At 34.3% G+C, this 26,123-nt stretch overlaps 1 protein-coding gene across 9 annotated transcripts in view; it reads left to right on the top strand.

Moving 5' to 3' along the window:
* CCSER1 (coiled-coil serine rich protein 1) overlaps positions 1 to 26,123 on the top strand; it is a 1,209,213-nt gene that overhangs the window by 269,664 nt on the left and 913,426 nt on the right. For all 9 annotated transcript variants that reach the window (XM_023638679.2, XM_023638680.2, XM_070262255.1 and 6 more), the window contains one exon: positions 12,333 to 12,453. In XM_023638679.2, coding sequence (XP_023494447.2) covers positions 12,333 to 12,453 — 121 coding nt within the window. The remainder of the gene's footprint in view (positions 1 to 12,332; positions 12,454 to 26,123) is intronic.

Raw genomic sequence — 26,123 nt, 5'->3', positions numbered from 1 at the left:
GTATGAACTTAATAAATATTTTTTAAATAAGTTGTCTTGTTTATTCATTAAATTATATAGGATAAATATATAAAGTGACTAGTTACTCATTAACTATTTTAATTATATTAGATTATAAATTCCATGCAGATTAAAAACTAAAACTTGCATTATTGCCTTGATACATATTGTGTTGTGTGTAATAATCATTAGTATTAAAAACAAGCAAACACGTAACTCACAAATAACCCAAGGAAAAACAACTTCGATTGGGCTGGTAGGAGAAGAAATTCGAGGTAATGACACACATGAAAATTAGATATATTTTTGTCTAATAAATGGCAACACTTATAGGAAAATTATATTCATCATAGTTTTATTTACATATAAGTAATTAAACAGTATGTTTTAAAAGATTTAAGAGATTATAATGTAATCCAGTAGAATATTTTTCATAACAGTATATAATGTTGACACTTATTTAGAAAGAATGACAGTAAAATGCATTTTGGTTTAACCGCCCTTCTCCTGAGGACATTGTCTATTGCATATGTTGAACGCTTTGCAAATTCTTTATATTCTACTATATCAGGCACCTTCTTTCTCTTATGTTTTTAAATTTGTGTGTGTGTCTTCTAAAGCCTAGGATATCAGATTGCGGAAATTTGAGGCTAAGCATTATTTAAATTATTTGGGCCTTGTTGTGCATGTTTTCCCAGAATGGATAACAACTATGATTTCACCTTATGTTTGGAAAATTCATAAAGTATTGTTTTGGCTGGTGGAGCAGAGACTTATTTATCTGTACTTGCTATTGCAAAATTACTCCAATGATAGCTCCAGGGCTCTTTCAAAGTTTGAGATGAAAAACATAACTGGGAAAGTCAGCACATTTACCAGACAGTTTTTTTCTCTAGATGAATTGAATATATATATTTTGCTGTTTATATTATTATTTTTTATTTCCATAGTATTGGGCTGTAGACAAGTGCTGAATGAGAATTTTAACTATCAGTGCCTTATAGTTTTCATTCATAAATTCCACACATACATAACTTGTGGGCAAGTCTTTGTGGCACATACATCAAGAATTTTTTTATCATATCATTTAGATAACAATTTTAATGAAAACCTATGCAGGGGCATCAAACTCTATTTTTGTTGTTAATTTTAGGTGCTCTTTATGAGTGTATTGTTTATTGCTGTGTAACAAATTTTCCTAAAATTTAATGGCTTAAGACAGCAGACTTCATTCCTCTTTTATGGTTTTTGTGGGTCAGGAATTCAGGCAGGGTGAAGCAGGGAGAGTTTTCCTCTGCTCTGTGGTGTTTAAAGCCTCAGCTAGAATATAAAGGCCTTTTATGCACATTCACTGGTTGTTTTTGGCTGTCAGCCAGAGGCCTTGTTGTGACTGTTGGCCAGTACATCCATGTGGACTTGGCTTTCTCACAACATGGCAGTCAGGTCTCAGCAATGAGTGTCCCAAGAGAGAGGCAGGCAGAGGGCACAGTGCCTTCTATGACCTAGCCGTGGAAGTCACAGGGCATCCCTTCCACCACATTCTTTTAGTCAAAGCAGTCACAAAAGTCACAAAGGTTAAAGGGAGGGAACTGAGATCCTACCACTCACGTACAGTGTCAAAAACAAGCAGGATAGGATATACAGTGATGTGGCCATCTTTGGAAATTACAGTCTACCACAATGTGTGTTAACAGTCCTGTAAAGTTTAACATGGAAAGTTCAGTGAACAAAGTATGTACCTTCTACTTGAATTACTCAGAAGCAGAAGACTACAGATGATGATGTCATTCTGATATTACGTGTGGAATCTGTGCCATTGATGATGGACCTCACAAACCTCTAGTGCTACTATTGTTTCTCTATATGGTCTTCTGTAGAAGCCAGGAGAACGCTTAACCTAGAGTCTTATACTCTAAAGGGTAGGTGTGCAGATGAAGAAGTGCTGATAAAGGTTTTAATACCTAAGTTATCAGAAAGCAATACTAGTTGCTTGTGACTCTACTTTTTCTGATGCTCTCTCTCTGTTATATATGTGTTTATGTATAAAATGTATATATGCATGTAATATAAGTATCATATATAATATGTATATATGTGATATGTATATGTGTACACACACACACACAACTACACAATTTATTTTTAAATACACTAGCAATCTAGATCCCCATTTGGAAGAAGGCAACCAGAAGGACAAGGTAATAAAATTTCCAGCATTAGAATTATCGAAGCATGAGCTGGCGAGCCTGGATGGACATTGGTCAGAGATTTTGGAATGGAAGAGGGTAGTAGAAGGAGCAATACAGATTCAGTCAAAGGTGGAAGTTTGGACTGAAACTCCTTTTATTTAATTATTTATGTTTAACCTAAGTATTAATAATTTAAAAGTAATTCTTTGGTACTTTTCCTAAAGTGGTTATTGTATTAGTTTGGTAGTGCTGCCAGAACGAAGTAACACAGACTGGGGGCTAAACAACAGAAATTAATTTTCTCACAGTTCTGGAGGCTGGAAGTTTGAGTTCAAGGTGTCCGCAGGTTTGATTTCTTCTGAGGCCTCTCTCCTTGGCTTGTAGATGTTGTCTTCTCTCTGTGTCTCCACATAGTCTTCCCTCGGTGAGTCTGTATTTTAATCTTTTCTTCTTATAAGGACACAAGTTATATTGGATGAGGGCCCAGCCTGATGGCATCTTTACTTCATTATCTTTTTAAAGACCCTTTCAGGGTGGCCTGGTGGCTCAGTGGTTAAGTGCGCACGTTCTGCTTCAGTGGCCCGGAGTTCACCTCTTCGGATCCCGGGTGCAGACATGGCACCACTTGGCAAGCCATGCTGTGGCGGGCATCCCACATATAAAGTGGAGGAAGATGAGCACGGATGTTAGCTCAGGGCCAGTCTTCCTCAGCAAAAAAGAGGAGGATTGGCAGCAGATATTAGCTCAGGGCTAATCTTTCTCAAAAAAAAAAAAAAAAAACACCCTTTCTCCACATGCAGTCACGTTCTCAGGTGCTGGGGGTTAGGATCTCAACATAGGACTTTGGTGCGGGGACACGCTTCAGCCTAAAACAGCCATCAGATACTATTTATTAAAATCAGTAATAAATTTTTATTTATTTATCTATTTATTAAAATAAAAGAACACTTTATCCATAAATTTCTTGCTCTACAGTCAGGAGGGATTTATAAATGTTTATTTCATGTTCACCATTCAAGAAGGCCATTGGCTGTTTCAGTTTGCATTTGATGTGTCAAGGACACATTTTTGCGTGCCTCAAACCTACCAGTGTTTGAGTTAGAATAAAAAATATGTAACCTTATCAACCAAATTCATATTTTACATTGTTCTGTTTTTCTCTGTCACTGGTAAGGTTTCAGTTTTATTCTAAAAAATATTGCACGATGTAAAGATTTGTGAAAAGAACTATTCAGAAGCTGAGGCAAGAAATAAATTGAGATTAAACATGCAATTTCAAGGAACAAAATTTTATGATAAACCTGATAACTATCCCAACTTGTCAAAAGGTGAAAGGTTACTATTGATACGCAACAACAGTAGTACCAAAATTTGGATCAAGTCAGATAAACCTGACTGAATTTAATGTTGCTTTTTACATTTTAGAGTTTTGTCCAAAGTTTCCAGGATATATTCATTTTCATGTCTCTCTGTATTTTTTTTTTCTCTAATCAGTTTTTACTTTAGGATGTTAACAATTTCTGTGCAATTCCTTCATGTCTTTAAAAATATATATCCCAAGATGATATTATCCTCACACAGTTTGGTTGTACAACGTATTTTTTAAATTGAAATTATTTTTTAAATAACCTCTTAATTAATTTGAAGGTCTTTGCTTCCTGCTTTTGCCAGTTCTTCTTTCTCACCTGTCTATACTTTCACTATGTCTTCTGTTTTTGTAATATACTGAGAATTGTGTTTCATTTTAATGAAAGGAGCAAGTAAATGTACATTGTAAGTATGTGTTTGAAGCAGAAATATTAAAATTTCTGAATACTCTGCACTCTTATTTTTTCCCCTCCTTTCCGCTACCCTGCCACTCAGTGATAGGAAGCCCTCACCACTTCTCACATCACTTATTTCAGTAGTATCGTCCATGGTCTTGCCCAAACTTATTCTTGTTCTTAGATGTTGTCCAGGCTCTTTGTAGAAAATATAGAGTCGATCTTTTGTTAAACAGTTGCTAGCAGAGCCTCCTTAACTTCAGAATCACGTATTAATGCTTTAGAGTTGCTTAGAAGGTCCTTAAGGCATTGGCAATAAGGTTATCTCCATTCTTCAACTTCTTGTGTCTTGTCCAGGCCCCAGTCACACTGAATTATTTGAATTTCTCAAGATATATAACATTTTCTCATATCTCAAGGCCTTTTAGCACACTCTTTTCTATGCTTTACTAGCATCTTTTTTTTCTCTAATGCCTCTGCTCATTTTTCGTCAATCTCTCATTCATTACACAAATATTTATTGAGTGCCTCTTTTGCATCTGGCATTGAGCTGAGTAACAGGAGTGCACAAGATAGCAACAGTCCTACCATTCCAGTCCTGCTGGCTACTTTACTTGGCCGGCTTCTGTGTTAGCACTTCCTATATGTTGTGATTGGCCCGCTACGCTAAGTTACCTCATGGGAAATGCTTTGTCTTTTATCACCATCAGTCCAGTACCTATTAAGTGCCTGGACATGGTATGGCTCAGTGAATGCTACTGATGGAATGAATGTATGTACCTGCTTTTGCTTAGTGTGTGTTTATTTATAGTCATGATGTAGTGACATTTTATCTGCTTATTTTTCAATTTCTCTTTCAATTCTGGACTATCATTATTTCATCAGAAGAGCCTTTTGTAAGCACTCAATTAAGGATGTTAACTCAAAGGAAATATTTAGAGGTTCACCAAAACTGGTATGTAATACCAAAGTGTCATTGTTGATGGTGTATTTATCAACCAGAGAAACAGAACCAGTAGCTTGGCCTATGTCATTGTGGGGACTGGCTAGGCAATCCCAAAATCTGTAGAGTACACCATCAAGAAGGGCAGGCTCGAACTTTTGACATGGGCAAAATTTGTATCTCCATCAAGAAGCCCCAACTGCTCTTAAGACTTTTCAGCTTCTTGGATCAGGCCCACCCAGATTATCTTCGATAATCCCTCTTAACTATAATGAGCTCTAATCGTGTCTACAAAATATCTTCACAGCTCATCTAGATTAGCGTTTGATTAAATAATGGGGGTCTGATGTATCAAAAAAAATCAAAACTAGTTATAAATAATGATATTTGGTAACATTTTGAAATTTCTTACCATTTCTCCAGCATTATCTTAAGCAATTCACATGCATTAACTCATTTAATCCTCATAACCCAAGAAGAAGATATTGTTATTATTCATTTTTTACTGATGAGAAAAACTGCAAAGACAGGTAAATTTGATTTGAGAATTGATTCCACCAGAAGATGTACATTTCACAAAAACATGTATTTTTGTCATTTATATTCACAAGTGTATCTCAAGCACCTATAGCAATACTGGACAATAAAAATCAACAGCAATTGATTACAAGTAAATTTGAAAATATATATTTTTCTAAATTATAAATCTTTCTTTGCCATGGATAAATGTACTTAATAGTGGGTTTCATTCTGACACTTGCCACTCATTTTCCAGTGGAGCAATAGGAAAACAGTTGTTATAAGTTATTTTGAAGGACAGAGCTTGCAACTTGAAGCATTTATATGAGTCAAAGCTGTGTTATGTTCTGAGGCAAATCGCTTAATGATTATACAGTTTTCTTAGGATAAAGAATTCAGATGTCAGAATATTATTGAATAGAAATGTAATTGAAAAAGATAAACTATTAAATTTACTTTTCGGAAGACTCGATACATTGTATTTAAATGAGAACCAACATGAAGTATGGTCAATAGCATGGGGACTATAGGCAGATTGGTTGAATTCTGGTTTTGCTACTCCCAAGCTGTGTGACCTTGAGCAGCGTAAAGTGTGGATAATAGTAGAACTTACTCTATAGAATTTTCCTGAGGGATAGAGTCAATCCTGTAACTATAAATGCATAGTTAGTACATAGAACTATCACTACCACATAATGTTATTTAAGCATTTGTTAAACAAATGTTACCCTTTTGCCAGGTTAAGCTTTACCACTGGGTTGTTCCATGGTAAATACGTGGATCCTGGATATTTGGAGAGGAAGATAGGAAAGTGAACACTCTTCCGAATCAAAAGCAAATCCTTTCCTTTTAAGCCTACAGTTTGCTCGTTGATAGTAAACTATTCTGGTGAATTGGGGTGGTGACTTCAAATGTAGTTATGTGTGATACTTAGAAGTTAACTGTGCTCTAAACACCTTCAGTGATTTGAATGTTTTAATTTTCCATGGAAGAGAAAAATACCTCTGCTAATAAATCTTTGGCATTTTTGTGAACATTTATTACAGTATATTGTTTCTTAGTGCTTTAGAATTGACTTTTTAAATCAAAAGACCAAACAAAGATAGAAGTGCAGTAATTAAGTGAAATGGTTTGATATATCAAACTGGAGAAAAAGAGTAACAAAATTTCAATGTTTAGGTTTTGCATCTCAGTTTATTATGAGTGTGAAAGAAATATTTTGTAGACTACCGTAATAATGGAGAGTCATTTGATGTAATAGCATATTCTTTGTGGTGTAATAAAAGGTTACACGACAAAGTCAGACTACTCAATTTTAAACCTGGAAATGATTTCTCCTCTGCCCCAAGGTTTGTAAATTTCTCACTTAGGAGTCCCAGTAGGTTTAATCATATTTGGTGTTCATATACTTACAACTGCCTAGAAACAAATGACAGTAGTGCTTAGAAAAATATTTTAGGATAAGTAGTTCTTGTGGCTTTCAAATATTTTTCCTCATTTTTAAACCCCTATTTGTATAATCTCATAATCAAATTCAGTTTCTCATGTCTGAATCATTCTTCTTGTATTAACTGATGGTTGTGACAACTGACTTTCTCTAGATGCACTTCCAGCCTTTCTACATTTGACCTTCTCAGAATGCCCTGATTAGTGACCCCAATCTTGACGGAAACGCTCCATCTGTCTAGAAAGAAATGGGGACTTTAATTTTTCAGTCAGCCTTACTCTGACATGCCCTAGTAACAGAAGCCTGTGAAGGAATTTTCTGCATTTCATGCAATACATTTAAACAAATATTCTTTTCACAAAAGAGCAAATTTAGCATATAAATTTGTAAGTTGGTGCCTCAAATTATTATGTGCAACTTTGGTTCGAAGTAATAGTGAAAAACATATTGATTTTTCAACTCATGGGTGCCAGAAAGTTACTTGAATATGTGGTGCCTTGACACTGTCTCATGTTTTTTAAGTTGCTTTATGAAATAATTATCTGCTGTTCCATAAATTTACCTTTTTAAAATTTAGAAGTGAATATAATTTTCCATAAATTATTAAAGCTGGCTTTATAAATACAGTTAAATAATGTGAGTTATTAAAAATTTGGAGTTTCTGTTTGTTTCACTCTCTGATTTCTCCTACCGCCACAGTTCTTCCCATCATGAGACTTTGGTGTGAATAGTGAACCATTTGTGTCTGATGTGATTTGGAAAGTACAGAAATCTTCCTTGCCCCGAACCAGGGTTTCTACAATTATGATGGTAGCTAAACATGCCACTATGAGTCAATCACTGAGATTAACAATTAAAAGCCCTGGTAGTGTGGAAATACATTAATTTGAGGGGAATTCATGAAATGAGCATTATCACTTTAACAATTTTAGAACAAGCAACTACATCAGTCACTTAAGTGGCTTCTGAAAAAGTGGTTTTTGTTTTTCCTTTGTGGGAAGGGGAAACATTCAGAAAATGAAATTAAATTTAATCTGATTAAATTTAAAGAAAATAAATTTAAATAAATTTAAATAAAAATAGTTTTCCTGAAGGAATTTCAGGAAGTTCCATCGTTTTGAAGCCAATATCAGTATTCCACACATCTGTTCATCTGCTCTGTTTTCATAATTATATTTTAACATATGTTTTATTTTTCTTGTTTACAAAAGTAAGAAAAGATCACTATAGGAAATTTGGAAAATACTGAAAAATATAAAGAAGAAAATGAAATCACTTGTCAAATAACCCAAAGTTTACCTTCTGTAGTAATTTTTACGCATTTACCTTTATTATGGTGTAGTATATAAGCAATCTTTCTCAATTATGAGAAAAATTTGCCTTCTTGTTTCACAAAGTCAATGTAATTAGCAAACCGTATTAAATTATGTTACTTCAGTTCTCTTTTTTAAAAATATGTGCTTAGTCTTACAAATGTGAACAAATATGAACGACACTGTCCCATAAAAAATGCATATTGTTTTCTTCTTATATCTCTAACATGTTTAAAAATGCCTTGTTAATGAAGTAGTAAGGCAGAGACTTGTACTGGCTAACAATTAGGATTAAATGTTGACCATAGTTTTGAAGAGTATCTTTTGCTTTGTCAGAATGTAATGATCACATAAATATCCATTACTCTGTTGACCCTCAGAAATTCTTTGTCTTCTCAGTGATATATTGCTAAGATTTCTTTTATTTCTTTTTTTCTTTCTAGCTCAGAATGAAGGACACCCTAGGCATATTCTTTGTTTTGAAAAATCTGTGCTTCTTTTTTTATTATTCCATTCACTCTTTTTGAAGTTTTGAACGTCTCTAGTACTTATTTGCTAACTTGCATTTATTACACTAATTCTTGGTATCTTATGATAAATGAAATTTAAAGATATTAAAACTTGGGTGTAATTTAATTTCAGCCAACTATAAAAGCTCAGTCATTTACATGGAACTTCCAATCATCCATCTTTAGACAGATCCATTAACTGTCACTTTCATTATAGAACAATTGATGAGACTTATTTTCTTATTGACTTAGTTATTCATTACTTTTTAATTTCAATACTTTTGAGTGCAAAGTCAATTATTCCAGTCTCTAGATTATAAAAATTAAGTATTGATACTCATATTACCTTGAGTAAACAAATGCTGAAATTTTTCTTGTTCACTTACAGCATTTTCCCTGCCCACTTCTTTCTTTTCCTTTTTAAAAATAACTTAACTCAGGGCTGGCCTGGTGGGGTAGTGGTTAAATTCTTGCACTCTGCTTTGGTGGCCCAGGGTCCGAGGGTTCGGATACTAGGCATGGACCTACATACCGCTCAACAAACCATGCTGTCTCAGAGTCCCGCATGTGAAGTGAAGGAGAATTGCCACAGATGTTAGCTCAGAGCCAGTCTTCCTCAAGCAAAAAGAGGAAGATTGGCAAGAGATGTTAGCTCTGGAACAGTCTTCCTCACCAAAAAGCAAAGCACTAAAAGACAAAAAATAACTTAGCTCTATCTTCCCTCGTAGAGATATAGGTAAATGCTTTCACTTAATCTGGTCAGAAGCTTATTGCTCTAATACTTGAGAAAAGTCTCTAGAAGAAATCAAAGCTTCATTAAAAACTTGGGAGGAGGGACATTTCTTTCTTGTCCACTGTAGGATCCTACTCTTAAGCATATTTCTTGGAACATACCAGTTAGTTCACTAAATATTTATTGAATAAGTGAATGTTATCCTACAGGAGTGAATCAATAATGTTCTTCTTAGTCTGTTTCACTAGCAGTGTTTAACAGTGGAAATTTAAAATATACTGGAGTTTTCTTCTCCCAACTGTGATGGAATTGTTTGTCGTAGACTCAAAGCTCATGCCAGGTATAAGTAGAGAAAATTAAATTAAAAAAGAAAAAGAAAGAGAAATCTGTTTGATGATATTGGAGAAATGATGAGGAAACCAGGGCTCCTCCTTCTTGACACATACTGGACACTAATCTTTGTCTCTTGAGCACCACAAGATTGTTTTAAATTCAGCTCTGCTTTTAGTGGTCATCTATTTTATATGTCAGACTCTGACCCTGAACAATTAGTAATTCAGCAAATATTTTTAGGGGAAAACTGAAGAACATAGGAATCATTTTTACATCTCTTTGTCTTTGAGATCATGGCCCCACACTTCTTGGCTGACTTACATGCTGTTGTTGTCTTCTCTTTCATTTACGTGTGCTGTCATCTTTGGTATTTGCCTTTCTCTACATTGGAGAGGATTAATTTGTTGTCCCTCTCTTAGTCTTTGAAATGCCTAGTTAGATCAGTGAAATATCACTCCAGCACTATCAGTTTTCATTTACCTGCTGCACTTTCAGTTCTATTGACAAATTCCTTCCTGAGATTATCCATTGTTATAAACTGTCACATGGGTTTATCACTGGGAGACAAGGAAGCAATGCAACTGTACATTCTGATGTCTGTGCTTAAACTAACAGATGCATAGTGACCAATCATTGACAGACTTTGAAAGAAGCGATGCATATGTCACTGATCATGATGCACATATCTTATTTGTGTAGTGACTATTGACTGAAGAGCTAGTAGAAAAGTTTGTACTTTATATAATTACTCACAGTTGATATAGTGTGCTAACTGAAATTTGAACCATATTTTTGGGGATGTCGGATGTTATTTAACTAAACTATATAACTGAGATTTGTGCATATCAGAGCCACATAAAATGAGGACTGAATATATATATTCAATTTTATTAGTTGTCAGGAAAATATGAATTAAAGCTATAATGTGGTACCATTATACACTTATAGGAGTAGCTGTGGAGGCAGAATTCTAAGATGATCCATGATTGTAGCCCTTGTATAATTCCTTCTACTGGGAAGATTATAGGACATCAGTACTGTAATTATGCTATAATACATGGCAAAAGGGAATTTGCAGATGTAATTAAGGTTACTAATCAGTTGACTTTGATAAAACACTAAATTTAAATACTAAATTAGATACTAAAAGGAGATCATCTCTATGGACCTAACCTAGTCACATGAGCCCTTAGAAAGCAGAGATCTTTTTCCCATCTGTTAGCTTCAGAAGAAATCAGAGAGATTTGATGCATGAGAGGGCTTCAGTGAGAGGGATGTTCACCATTGCTGAGATAGACAGGCCATTGGCCACTGACCTGTGAGTTGCTTCTAGGACCTCAGAGTGGTCCCTGGCCAACAGCCAGCAAGGTAAAGGAGACCTGAGGCCTACTGCCTCAAGGAACTAAATTCTGCTCACAGCCTCAACGAGCTTGGAAGTGGGTACCTCCCCCAGAATCTCTAGATAAGAGCACAGCCTGGCTGATAACTTGGCACTGGCCTTGTGAGACCCTAATCAGAGAACTCAGTTGAGCCCATCTAGACTTCTAACTTACAGAACTGTGAGATAATAAAAGGACGTTGTTTTAAGTTGCTAAATTTGTGTTAATTTGTTATGCAGCAATAGAAAATTAATACAATATTAAAATTTTAGAAAGAAAACAACCGGCAAAACCAAGTGTTGGTATAGCTGTGGAATAACTGAAACTCTTATTCTGTTTTGGGAATGCAAATTAGTATGATCAGTTCAGAAAACTGTTTGGCGATATGTACTAAATCTGAACATAAAATGTATGAACATACCCTAAGAGCAATTACAGCTTATAGATATTTTTTCCAATATAAATCATTTGTGCACTGAAGAAAAAAAGTACAAGAAACTTTATAGACATTTTAAAATAGCCCAAGACCAAGAACAATCCACGTGTCGGTCAGCAATAAAATGTGTAAATATATTGTGTTGTGTTCATTCAGCGGAGACTTACACGGCTGTAAGAATGAATCAACTACTGCTGCCCATGAATGAGCCTTACAAATGTATGTTGAATGAAATAAGCCACACATAAAAGAATCTACACACAGGAGAGTATGAGCTCATCTATGTAAAGGTCAGAAATAGGCAAAACTAACCTATGATTATATAACTGATAATAATGGCTAAGTTTGGAGGCTACAGTAGTGATTGGGAAGGGGTACCACAGGCAGTTTTAGGGTGCTGGTAGTGCCCTGTTTAATGATCTGGATGCTGACTAAACAGGTGTATTCATGTTGCAAAGATTAATTTAACTATGCATGATTTGTGCACTCTTTCTTCAATGAAAAGCTTTATTTAAATGAAGGCCTATAAAGTGTTGGCAACACCTTTTCCACTGCGTGGCTTAAAAAAAAGAAAAAGTGCCTAAGGCCATGCAGCTTGTGAGCAGAAAGACTTAGAATGGAAAATGATAATTAGGGATAATTTAATGATAATTAATGTTTTAGTTGAATTATCTCTTTCATTTGACTGAAAATAAAAGAGGAAAAAGAAAAGTGAGAGCAGTAGATAAATAATTTTGACATTTACAATTAATTCTTTTAATAAAACAGTTTGCCGGGAGGACTCCTACCATTCTGTAGTGTCATGTGCTGCTGTCGTTCTCACTCCCATGGAACCAACAATAGACATGAAGAAAAGAGAAGAACTGAAATTTCCTGAGCCTTCCAAACAGTAAGTTTTTGTTTGATTTTTCGGAGCTTTGTAAACAGATAACTGATCAGAGTCAGATCGCGCAGAAATTGTGATTTATAATGAATGCATTAACACTGGTATATTGAGAGAACAGAAATAAATTTTGTACATTAAAAAAAATCAGTTTCTCCTACGTTTCCTCAATGAACTTCTGTATCTTCTGACTTTATGTGTTTGAACTATATGCCATTCAAGTTTCATTTCGTTACCTTATCTTAGGGACATGCCTAAGTAGACTGACATGCTTCATCTCCTTAACCCTGTGATTGTGGATGTACTGTTCTTGGAGTGCTTATTTTATAGTTATAGGCTTTGGTGATCTCAAATGTGATCAGTTTTTAGTATAAACTTTTTAGCCTTAAGTTGGTTTGCACTTTTGTAAGGAATGACAGTTATTCTTTTTAACTCTTTATATTAAATTATCCCAAATTAAAACTTTACACTATTTCCTGTTTCCATATTTTTTGACATTTAAACAAATCAAGCTTCATTTAAATTTAAATTTGATCTTACATTGAATAAATGATAGATTTCTTATAATGACCAAAGCATATTAAATTTGTGGTAACATGTCAGATACATGACTTGAAATATCAGATGAACTAGCATTATTTCTAATTATGCATTAAGCAAATCGAAAGAGAAAACCTACTGATGATTATCTAGTGACAGTCGGGCCATGCTGGCTTTAAGGCCCCAGGCTGGAGACTAGGCGATGATGGTGGTGCCATGGATTGCTGGCTGACCACCCAATGAGTGAGGTGGGAGTTACCTACTATTTTTCCCCGTCGGATTCCACTGTATGATACTCGTTTGTTTCTTGATGTCTTTCTACTGGATAAGCTCCTGAAGACAAAGTTCCCTGGAACATGATAGTGTCTGATACTCTTTGTGAAATCAATTAGAAAATTTCTTAATGTTACATTCAGTAATGTTGAATTCAAATGGAGCAATGTATATGTTTGATTGCATGAAGATATTCAGTATTAGTTTCTCATTATGGAGAAAAGAAATACTAACTAATTCAGAAAGTAATGATTGTAATTCAGTTTTAATACAATCTAAAAGTGAAAACAATTTAACTAGTCTTAATATAGTCTAATTTTTAGGTTCCAAAAGCCATTTTTGTCTAATAGGAGGAAAATTACATCTCATATATGCCAATTGAATTATATTAGAAAACTCAAATATGTTTTTTCCTGCAGTGTATATATGAGTTTACATAAGTTATCTATATATTTGTAAATCAGACCTTAAGTTGTTTTCATTATGTTTCAGTGACTGTTCAAAACTGGTGAACAGTGTTATTTGCTTACATAAACTGTCTTTTTTCCAGTCTTCAGCTACTTCATAAATATTCATTCTTCTTTATTCTGAGGTGTATATTAAAGCAGACGGCATTTGTTAACTGGCTATTCTTTTTCTTCCTGTTACCCTACATCCACTCTGATACTCCTCTGCCTTCTCTGAATCTACCTTCTTATTCAAACATTCTCCCTCAACAATACCATTCATTCATTCATTTGGATTTTGTTACTGTTTTTGTTTTTCTGAGTCAGAGGGACCTTGGTTAAAATCTTAACTCTGTAACATGTTGGATGGAAGTAGGGGACATTTTATTTAAACTCTTTGTGCTTTCCTTTCCTTGTCTGTTAATTGGGGTGATATCACCATCCTTACAGGGTCATTGTGAGTATTATGTGAAGTCATATTGGTAAAGGACCTGAAATCTAAAAATTCATGAAAGTATTGGTTATATTACTCTTTCCATAGCTTCAACTATTAACATTACCAATGACTTAACAGATATATGTCTCTTGAAGCCTCTTCTTAATTCAAGTCTAATATTTATCTGTTGACTTGACTGTCTAACTAGTTGTCCTACCAGAATCTTTTACTAAGTATATCTAAAACCAAATTAATGATTCCTCTAGGCTCTTTAAACTTTTGATTCTTTCTGACTTCTATATTTCTTTAAAGCTACCATTATTTTTCTTTTCTTAAAATCTCGATATGTTTTCTCCCTCACATCTCACATTCAATTAGTTATTGATTACTTGATTAATGTCCCCCTTATATTCTTCTTACCATTTGAGCTCACCAGGAAGGGATATACATTTCATATTTTTAAAATTTTTCTAATGTATCTATTCAATTGTGATCTTAATGAAGCCATTCAAATAATGGTCATCTATCTAATGGAGATTATGTATGCCCTCCATACCTCACACTGCTATTTTGAGAATTAAATGGTAGATGTGAATATATGGCAAGAACACAATATAAATGCAAGGCATAGTGATTAATTCAAAACTCTTGTTTGCCAATGAGAGAAGTTCCAATGCAATTTGGTTTCAGAAAAATCAAGAGTGGGGGTTGTTGTTGGCTCATATAATTAAAAAGTTTAGAGATAGAAGTTTCCTTGAGTATGGTGGAGTCTGGTACTCAAATGATGTCATAAAGGGCCATTCTCTCCATCTGTGTCTCTTTACTCTGCTTTCCTGTTTGTAGTTTCCATTTTCAGGAAGGTTCCTCTAATGGTGACATTACTGCCTTCAGCAGCTACTGGGACAGATTTTTATCTTTACAACAAATCCAATGGAAAGAGATGGTTTCTCTTTTCCTTTAATCAACACAGAAAAGCCCCGGATTTGAGTGTCATTGGCTTTGACTACCTTAGCTTCTTTGACATAACTGTGCTGAGGCAGTTGCTGTGCCCAGGAGTATTTGATGATATGATTGGCTAGAACCAGGTTACGTAACAAACTCTGGAGCTGAGGGTGAAGATGAGAGGGGAAACGTGATTCCGCACTTGGAATATGAGTGATGTTGATGAAAGAAGGCAGGGATAGATGCTAGGAAAACAATGGAAGTTCAATATAGATAGTAATATTACCACCATTGGTTTTAAAAGTCAGAATCTTTATTATATTTAAACTATAGCTGTTGAAATATTAACATTAAAACATAACTATGTACATCTTTATTTCTTGTTTTGTTTATTTATTTATTTGCTGAGGAAGATTAGCCTTGAGCTAACATCTGTTGCCAATCTACCTCTTTTTTTGCTTGAGGAAGATTAGCCCTGAGCTAACATCTGTGCCAGTCTTCCTCCACTTTATGTAGGGGTTGTTGCCACAGCATGGCTGACAAGTGGTTTAGGTCCACACATAGGATCTGAACCTATGAATCTGGGCCACCAAAGCAGAGTGCACTGAACTTAACCACTATGCCATGGGGGGCCCCTGTTTCTTGTTTTAAATGATTTTTCTCCTGCTTAATTTTCTTTTTTTGAGGAAAATTAGAGCTGCACTAACATCCGCCACCAATACTCCTCTTTTTGCTAAGGAATATTAGCCCTGAGCTAACACCTGTGCCCATCTTCCTCTATTTATATGTGGGATGCCTGCCACAGCATGGCTTGATAAGTGGTGCGTAGGTCCGTGCCTGGGATTCAAACCAGCGAACCCTGGGCTGCCAGAGCAGAGCATGTGAACTAGCCACCAGGCTGGCCCCTCACCTGCTTAATTTTACTTCATATTGTTTGATTCAGCTGTGCTATTGAGAGACCATATAACTTGGTGGTTAGGAATTCAGGCCTTGGCTGGTTTTTTGAAACTTTCTTAACCATAGTTTTTTTCTTTTTAATGTGGGAGTTACTTTATTTGCCTTACAACAAATATATTAGGTAAATAACCATATCACATTTTTATAGATGGACTTACCAAATCCCTGTATGGTATTAGTTTTGTGTATTTTGGATTTTCCATTAGGAAAAATAATAACCCACTGATATAATCCTGAGATATTAGAATGCTTTAAGTTGAGACATTGTCTTTGGGTACCTAATATTTCCTTTAAATTTAGGATGGAATTATTTCTTTATGTAAACTTTCCCCTCTAATTTTACAGGCTTCACATAATAAATATTCATAAACCATTGAGTCTTTGAAAAATAGAACTCATAGAGTCATACAATTGAGAACTCAGCAAATCTCTTGCTAAGAACTGCAATAATCTCCGTAAATGGGCTTCAGAATATGTAAGTTTGCACATAAGAAAGAATATGAGGATATTATAATCTAAGTGAAAAGGCAAAGCATGCACCTAAAAAGATAAATCGTGGCATAAAGGCAACAGATGCTGTTTATTCAGTGTAAGGTATAAATTCTGGTTAGGCGTATGATTGTTTAAAGTTAGGTCAGGCTTATCGCTGTATTGTATAAACTTATGAAATAAACCCAGAATATTGGTTTTAATTATACCCTTGTATAGATATATCATTTTAGAATATAGGAAACACTTCATGATTGAAATATTTGTATTATCAACTTTTAGTCATATTCCGGTGATAGATAAATATTCTAATTTTGACACTTTGTTTTTAAATATTCTCATGTATTTATCAGCTTTTAGACATATTCAATCAGAAAAAAATAGGAATTATTCCGATTAAGAATGAAGTATGCATTTTTCAGTTTAGCAAGTGAGAGGGAGAAAATATCTAAATCTTTTAGGAGGGAAATCTACATTCTGAGCACTATACTGGGACAGAGTCAGAGCTTTTCTTTTATTGATATATTTAAACTTTATCTTCATTCAGAAAGCAAGGGTGTGGATTTTACTTTACTTTTCAGTCTCATCTAATAGGTAGCTCAGAATAGCATGGAAAGGATAAGTTTGCTAGAAAAATTGAAAAATTTGTGTGATCCCAAAAGAATATACAATTTTCAAATATTTAATCATAAGAGTAGAATGTTGAGATCAAAGCTTGAAGTGCGAAACTGTATAAATTTATAAAATCCTAATATTAAAAATATGTCCACATATCTAGCCACTCAGCATGTCGCTCAAACCCATACATTTCTCAAATCACATTTTGTGCAAATAAGGACCTAAATATACATAAAATTCAAACTCTGAAGAGAATGGAAGAATACTGCTTCCATGATTGCTTATGGATTTCATCTGGTGCTTTTATTAGAAATATGTTTGTTGAAATGCATATGCTTGGTTTGAGCATACTATGGCTCAGTCTCTGAAATGAAGGGATTTTATGACCATTGTGAATTTAGAAATCTAGAGGTGAAAGGGAGAGAGGGAAATTATTCTATTCTTTGTCCCTCTCCATGTTTTATTTGTTTGTTTTATATAGAGCCATCTAAACTTCAGAAGATATTTGATTTATTGTTTCTATTTGTGGAAATGAATCTAACATGCTGTCGTTCCCTCCAAGTTTCAAGGCCTCCTTGTGGGGCTTCATTTGTTGACATGAAGAAGGTTCATTGGACTGCTTCTGAAAGGGCACAGATGCCGCTTAGCACAGAAAGTCTTATTCTTTAACAATGGCGAAAAGTAACCTATTTTATCCTTAAATGATACTTAAGTACACACATCTAAAGTTCTGTTAGCTCTTTTTATTTTGTTTTGCTTGAATGAATAATGTATGTTAAATTTGGAAATGTTTAAGTACTCTCTAGTGTCATCTGTAAAGTTGTTACACAAACTCTGTAGCTGTACTGGAAACACATCAAAGAATCCTATTATCAGCTGAGCCCCAAGTTTCCTTTACAAATTTCAGGGGAGTATATTTATTTATGCTTTCAGGTAAACATTTATTCACTAATTTAATCCAACAAAAATAGGTAATTCTTAAGTATTTGTTTTGTCCTTGGCACTGTCTCAGGGCTGGAGATTTTCAGTTGAAAAGCAGATGCTGCCTCACGTGAAACTTGAAAACTCACGTGTGTAGTCAGGGAGACACACATTAATTAATTAATTCCGTCAAGAAATCCAAGATCGTAGATGTGACAATGGCTGTAGTGTAGAGGTATGTCATGTTATAATTGCTTATAGCACGGGGCTTTGACAGAGCCAGGAGATGAGGGAAATCTTCCCTGAGGAAGTGACTCTTGAGCTAAGATCTGAAGGATATTACCTAAGTGAAAAAGCAAAGACCTGACGGCAGAGAGAACATGTAGTTCTAACACTCTGTGATGTCTGGGAGCAGGCAGAAATTGAAAGAAGCCTGGCGGAAGTGAAAGGAGGTCAAAAACATGTTTTTAAGCAGGGCCCAGGTGACATGATCAGATTTGCCTTTTGGAAACTTCATCCTGGTTTCTCAAATAGAAGAAATTGGGTGTGGTGGGGGCAGCGGAGTGATGGAGCTAGCTTGGGAGAGCCAATCTGTTACCATTTCTTCCCAACTACAGGTTCAGTAATCTCACATTAGAAGCTTGAAATCAGCCATGGTGGGTATTTGCACCATAGAAATTAGGAATCCTGCAAATGAGGGCTCTTCCCTCACCCAGAGAACTGGTTGTTAACTACTTACCAACACACTACTAAATAGAGGACGGGTTGAGTGGCTGAAGTGAGACTGTCTACGTGATTGCTGGCAGTAGCTGGGAGTAGGGTGCTGTGTTTGGAGCTGGTGAAATGTGAAAAGAGAACTGAGTCAATATATATTTCAGAACCTCGGCAAATTAAATGTTATTAAACTAAAACTTGCAATATGTTATCAAGCACTTTCAGTAAGGATAAAGATGAAATATTATCTGTATTACTAATTGTAATTGTAATAAAATAATGTAATCCTATGACAATCCTAACATGTTATTTTGAATTAGTAATAGTTCAGTCAAGGGGTGTTTTGATATTCTTTTAATTAATATTGACTATTGTCAGTGGAACTATGTAAGTGGGAAATATATAAAAATGCACTTTGCACAAAATTCCTTTCGGACTCATTGTCATTGATTCTCACTGAAAATGCACATACATATAAGTAAATTCCCCTTAGGTCCTTATATAAATTCTTATGATTCTTTACTAATAATTTTCTTCCTGTATTTGGTCTCTAGCCTTAATTTACCCTCCACTACTCGGTGCCTTAAAACTCTCCTATTAAAAAAAAAAAAATCAGAAACTGAGGCATCACATAAACGGAATCACAGAGTTGGTGGGCTCTTTGCAAGCCTTCTCTCACTCAGCAGGTTTTTGAGATTTGTCCACGTTGTTGCGTGTGCACTAGTCCCTGCCCTTCCATTAGTGAGCAGGCTTGTATCACATGGATGTGTCACAGTTTGGTCATTCATTCAGTCCCAGCCTCCTTTGACCATACTGCAAACTCACTGAATCCCAGAACCACAGGGCCTCTGGGGGTGCCTAGAAGGGTCATAAAGGCCATCTTTATCCAACTCCATCCTTGCATTAGTGCAGTTGTGTCCCTTCTCTGGCTGTGCCTCTTTCCACAATTCAAGAGTTCCAAAGGTCCAAGGGTCCCACTAACCAAGAGCCTATGCCTCCACCGCCCACAGTGCTAGGAATTTCCTGCTTAATGGCCCTGAGTCCTCCCTTCTGGGGTGCGCTACCCACAGACCACAGGGCTGCAAAGAACAACTGATCACTGGTAGCAGTGGACAGAGCTTAGAGGCATGGCTGGGGCATTCACCCTCTGGCCGGTGAGGCCCTGAGTGTGTGGGAAGCAGCCCAGGGTGGGAAAGAAAGAGAAGGCTAGGTGTTGGATCAATTAAGCTATATCAACTGATATCACTTGTGAGAGTCTGTGTTTCATAGTATCTATTCGTCTTTATGGAATATGTTGTCTCATCAGTCACTGGTTTATTAAATTAAAAAAAAAAGACTCAAGAAAATTGATTGATTTCAGACTTCATGTGTTACTCAGCAACGAATGGATTTTAATACCAAATAAATAAATAAAAATCCCTAGAGAAAGCACTGTCCTTGACCGAGTGTTGTTATTTTATCTTCCTGCTGTTTACTGCTCCTTAGTGAGTCATAATACCTGGTCCCTTGTGCAGACAACCTGTCAAGTTAAGATATCCTATTGTAACATCTGCATCTGGTTTGACAATGGTTCTTTGTATATTGAACACACAAATGCTATTTTTCAGCTGAGTTGGGACAGCCTGATAAGATGATTAGAGTGTTTCAGTTCACCAGTGCAGTACATTACCATTGTACTCTTTATAGTGCAATCTAAATACAATTTACCAGATCGCTGAGAGAGACTGCCAGTGTGCCACCATTGTTGTGAACGTAGCTCCTGTGCACAAGTGAAACGCATGGGGCCAGCTTTCAACTGCCCCTGATAGCACCATCCTAGGGAAAAATTCTGTTTTCAGATAAATGAAATATTTAATTTGAGTTTGTTATATAATGTACATAACAGGATAAATGATTTAATAACACTATAAAGAAATGCCATATTACCCAATATTCATTTCCTATTTTTCCCTAGAAGGGATAGACAGTAGAAAAACCAAAAGTTTTGAAATCTAATATATCTCTACTTAGCAGCTGGATGACATAGAACAAGTTATTCATTTTATTAAAATCAAGTATCCTCATTGATAAAATATGGACAATAGCATCTGCTTTCTAAGATGTTTTAAGTAGTCAATATTTAAATGTAAAACAGGTAGAATAATTCTGGTCACAAAGAAGAAAAACAGTAAAAAGCATCTGATTGAATAGCTCTTGTATGAGGAAGTTGGAGATTAGGATTAGGGGAGGAGGGCTGTAAAAATACATGAGATATTCTATGGATTTTATGATTTTATCCTCAACTTTACCTACTCTTAACATGTGATTATCTGCTTATTTTTTAAGGAAGTGTTATCTTTTTTTATCTGCTATATTTGAGTCTTTTTTACAACAAATATTGCCTTTTTTTAATCTTCTGTGATACTTAGGATAATAATAACCATTAGATACTCAAAAAATACTGGAGAATTGATTAGTTTTTATTTATTTTTGAAGTATAATACATTTATCTTTGATTTGCAAAGTAGAACCAACCATTGTAGTTGTCTGACACCATCAAATTCAAAATGAAGTTTGATTAATGCACAGCCACTGTTAATATTTCAATATTAGCATACTAAATGTTTGAATAATTAATATTTGAAGATGTCCCATGGAATTCAAACAATAATTTTATCATACAGATTGAAAAGAAAAATCTCTGACCTAGGAGTCTGGAAACCTGACTCCTGCATCCGGGACAGGGCAGGGCTGTTTGCATTTGTGAGCCATAGTTCTCTGTAAAACACACTGGCAACCCAAATTTCAGGGAGAAGTTCTATGCAGTAAAAGTCTAGGCAAGCATGTTGTAAAATATGAAGGATCCTACTTTTTCCTTTGCTTTTTCGAGGAATATATAATAAACATTTATGAATATTTTCAAATCTCTTTAAATTAAAGTTCCCATGATTGATGGAAAAATCAAGGTACTTGTAGACTAATTGACTCCTATGCACTCCTATAATCTTGGAACGCCTTTGTTATGGTACTTAATAGATAAAATGTAATTGCCTGTATTCTGTGCTGTTTCTCACCAGACATTGAAGACAGGTATTTTTTGAGAACAGATATTTTCTATCAACCTTTTTTGTTTTTCAATCTCTTGTGTTTAGCACAAAATTTTATACATTGTACGCACTGGATATTACTTGTTGAAGCTATGAATGTATTCTTTAAAATAGTATATTTTTTATTCAGTAGCACTTATATAGCTCGTATTAAGTGTCATGCACTACTCTAAGCTTTCTAAATATTAACTCGTTTAATCCTCCCACCGATATTGTGTGCTATTAGTAACCCCAAGTTACCCTTGAGGAAACCAAGGCACACAGAGTTAGCCCTTTAAAAAAAAGAATAAATTATACCTTCTTTTCAGTTACTTTAATTACTAAATGTTGAACCTGACACACTAAGCAATCATTTCTTTTCTTCATATTCAGTTTTTTTTATAGGCTTTTGCAACCTAAAAAAATGTGGATGTCATTATAAACCAATAATGCAAAAGATGATTAGCATTTGCAAATCAACAGAATAAATACAAGAACTTGAGTAACAAAATTCTTCGCTGTTGATTATCACAATCAATCAGTACCTCTTCATTTATGCATATATTTCTCCTCAAATTAGCCAGGAAGAGAAAACTGTTTTTTTAATGCTTCTGTCCTACTTAGTACCATTCATTTTACTAGCTACTTGTTAACACTTTTTCTAAGTTTCTCTTTTTTTATGTTTCCTTGGAAAATAACTTTTATTAACTTCATATTAATAAAGTTAAAATTACATATTTTGTCAAGGAGTAAAGAGGCACATATGAATTTAGAGATAGTATAAGATGGAAAAAAACCCTAAGATGTTCTTTCCAACCACTGTATCCATTTAAAATGTCGCATGCTTTAAGGAATAGCATAATACAGTGCATCAAATTAAAGTCTTGTTAAAAGAATTTCGATTTTTAGATACTCTTTTAAGAATTTGTCTTTGAATGACTTTTACTATTTTGCAGAATTCAGCTTAGTATTTTCTCTGTAATTTGGGACCAGAAATAATGTCATGTTCTTGGTTCTGTGTAGATCTAAAGGCATAACAAATGTACAAAGATGGATTATGGTATAAGGATGGATTTTTACAACAGTCAATGGATGTAGCAGGCTTCTTGTCACTGAAATTGTTATATGACTGTCTTGTATGAATGATGCAGGTGGATTTAGGCATCATAGAGGTAACAGGACCCAGTGATCCTTAAAATCCCTTTCAATCTAGGGAATCTGTTCCAAAGGTCGGCTTCATTATTATTATGAAGTCAAAGTCTTTTATACTTTTTTTATTTAAAAATGTTATTTTTAGTTAACTTAAGACAAGATATAGCTTAACTTCGTCAATTACAAGGTTGTGATTTTTATTTTTTACCCAAACTAAGGTATAAGAAAAGATTTTTAAAGGGTCCTATGTTTTTATATCAATTACTTTTATTTGTATTTTCTGTGTGTTTAGTTATTCGACATCAGTTATAATTTCTCCATACGGCTGTCTGGGTTTTTTTCTCCTTACGCTTGCTGGAAAGAGTTTTTGTCTTTCATTTGCTTTGATTTTAAACTATATTGAGATGCTTGAATATAAAAAAATTCATGTTGGGCCAGCCCTGGTGGCCTAGTGGTTAAGCTTGGTGCACTCTGCTTCAGCGGCCCGGGTTTGGTTCCTGGGTGTGGACCTACGCTACTCGTCTGTCAGTGGCCATGCGGTGGTGGCTGCTCACGTACAAAAAGAGGAAAGTTGGCAGTGGATGTTAGCTCAGGGTGAATCTGCCTCAGCAAAGAATAGAAAAATAAAAGAAAGAAAGAAAGAAAAAGAAATTCGTGTGGCACTTTGAGGATTTGTAGAATATTAGAATGATGCTGAATTTTTATTTACATGCCCTGTAAAATGCTATGTGGTACTTTTTATATAGTAGTTCATTACACTTTATTAAAGTGAATTCAATTGTAATCCCTTTTTATGAAGGATGTCAAGAAATTAGCCAAGTTCTAAATTTGTCAAGCATTTGACATCTTAAAGTTTAATAAAGAAACAGCCACACCACATAGTATAAAGAACGTAAGCTAAAAGTATGCGAACTGGGATCATGGCCCCAGCTCTTTCATAATCTAAATGTCTGATCTTAAGTAAATAATTTGATTTCTGAGTTATCTCCTCTTTAAAATGAAACACTTAAAATAAATATTTCTAAGGTGCCATAATCTCTTACTCTGACACTCTAAGTTGCTATTCTAACATTTTTTCTGCTAATTTCAAAAATTTGATAAAATAAGCAATACAAATTAAATATTGATGAATTCATAATAATTTTCTATTTTTAAACATTTCTGTCCTTTAGAAGCTATTCTATTATGTTTACATCAAGCTATAAACTCTAGTGTCTTCTGAACTAAAACCTGTCACATTCCAGATAGAAATTTAAACATTTTTTTCTCCCTTAGTAACGCGTCATATTTCTTTCAGTATGTTCTGATTTTCTTGTTCCATCTCATCATAAGATGAATGAATAATGTCAAGGACTAAGTCAAGTGTATAAATGCCAAAAGTCAGTATCATACTAATGAGATTCACACAATTATATGTTTATACTCTTTTTTCTCCTAAATGTATTATTTCTATTGAACTATATATCACTATGAAAGTAATTTCAAACTTGTTCATCCACTTGGAATGGGGTAATATAATAAAGCTAGATAGGAAATCCTTTTCTTCCTATTTTTCCATTTGAAATTCACCTAATTCAAGAGAAATATGCACTTTAGTTAAAAAAAAAGAAAATTATTCTATTAAACTGTGCACACATTTTATCGTTTAATTGGAATAAGAAGCAAATTAGAAAGCATTTAAAAAATGAATGAAAGTTTACTTTCAGAAAATTGATAATGTCAAAAATATAACAGGAAGCAGCTGGCTGACAGCAATTTTATGATTTAAAGTTAATATAGTTTCCACATATTTCACATCATTAATTACCTGGCAGTTTAAAATTTTTTGCATGGTAAATGGCTACCATTTAAATTTAAAACTGAATACTTGATTAGGTTTTATGGTTGTAAGATTAATGTGCCACAAAAAAGTATTTTTCTCCTTATTTTAGAAAGAGAAAAATAACAGCTACCAGGAATGACGTGTTAAATCTACTGTACTATTATCCCAATTATTGATCATGTTTTCTCCCATACCTGTAGTTGACCTGGAGGGGAAAATAAATTATTAGAAGCTATTAAAGCTCCCTGAAAGAAATTGGAAATGATTAATTTCACCCATCATCATGATAAGATTGGGAATATTATAACAGAATATTACAACATCTTTTACAGTTTTTATCTCCTTAACAAAGCTGGCAAAGCTTTAAATGTTCTTTGATGACCTAGAGGCCCTAGAGAGTAATCTGTAACTACTTCAGTGCACCATGTGGAGTGAACTGAGAGCAAAATGGAGGTTCAAAAGCCAACTAAATGCATTTCCACTGCTCTCTAACCAATTATCTTCAGAAATTTGGTAGAGTTCAGGGACCAATTCATGGAGGTCTGTCTGTGTTGTGCCAGTAGAGACAAAGTTTCGTTCTCGGTTTACTCCTCCATTCCACTGTGAAGACAATCATGATCTCTAATGCCAGGAGGAATTACTTAAATTTCAAAAGAGCAGAGCTCATGTGTATTTCCAATTAATCAGTACTGTTTTTGAGTGTAAATGGCAGATACTCAACTCAAAAAGATCTTAAAAACAAAGAAATGCAGACTCATAGAAATTTAGAATAGAAATTTCTTCAGGGAACTTATTTCACATTTTTGTTGTACATATTTTATATATCTATGATTATTTTGTGCCAGTGGGAAGAATACTATTGTCAAAATAGCTATTGTGTAAAGTTTGTAAGTTCAATATTCATTTGACACAAAAGTAACTCATTGTTTCAAATTCAAGGTATAGAGATATTACTGGGCTTGTTAAATTCATAGATATTAAGCATTGATTGTTCCTTCTGTCCCAAAATAAAAATATCACCAAAAATCTCAATAAAAATTTCCTATTAAAATAACTTTATATGTCAATAATGATAAAAATAAATTTATAAATTACTAAAAATTTATATAAATTTATATAAATTTAATATAAACATAAATTTATAAATGTTATTGTACATTATGTTACAAGTTAGTATTTCCACTTCTCATATACAACACTATTATCTTACAGTAATAGCACAGTTTTTCAAAAAAAATAAAAATCATCCAATGAGATATGTTACTCTGAAAGAAGGAATTTATGAAAGAAGGAATTTATCA

This window comes from Equus caballus, chromosome 3 (assembly GCF_041296265.1).
Source record: "Equus caballus isolate H_3958 breed thoroughbred chromosome 3, TB-T2T, whole genome shotgun sequence".
Lineage (NCBI taxonomy): Eukaryota > Metazoa > Chordata > Mammalia > Perissodactyla > Equidae > Equus > Equus caballus.
This window is presented reverse-complemented; position numbering and strand designations above follow the sequence as displayed.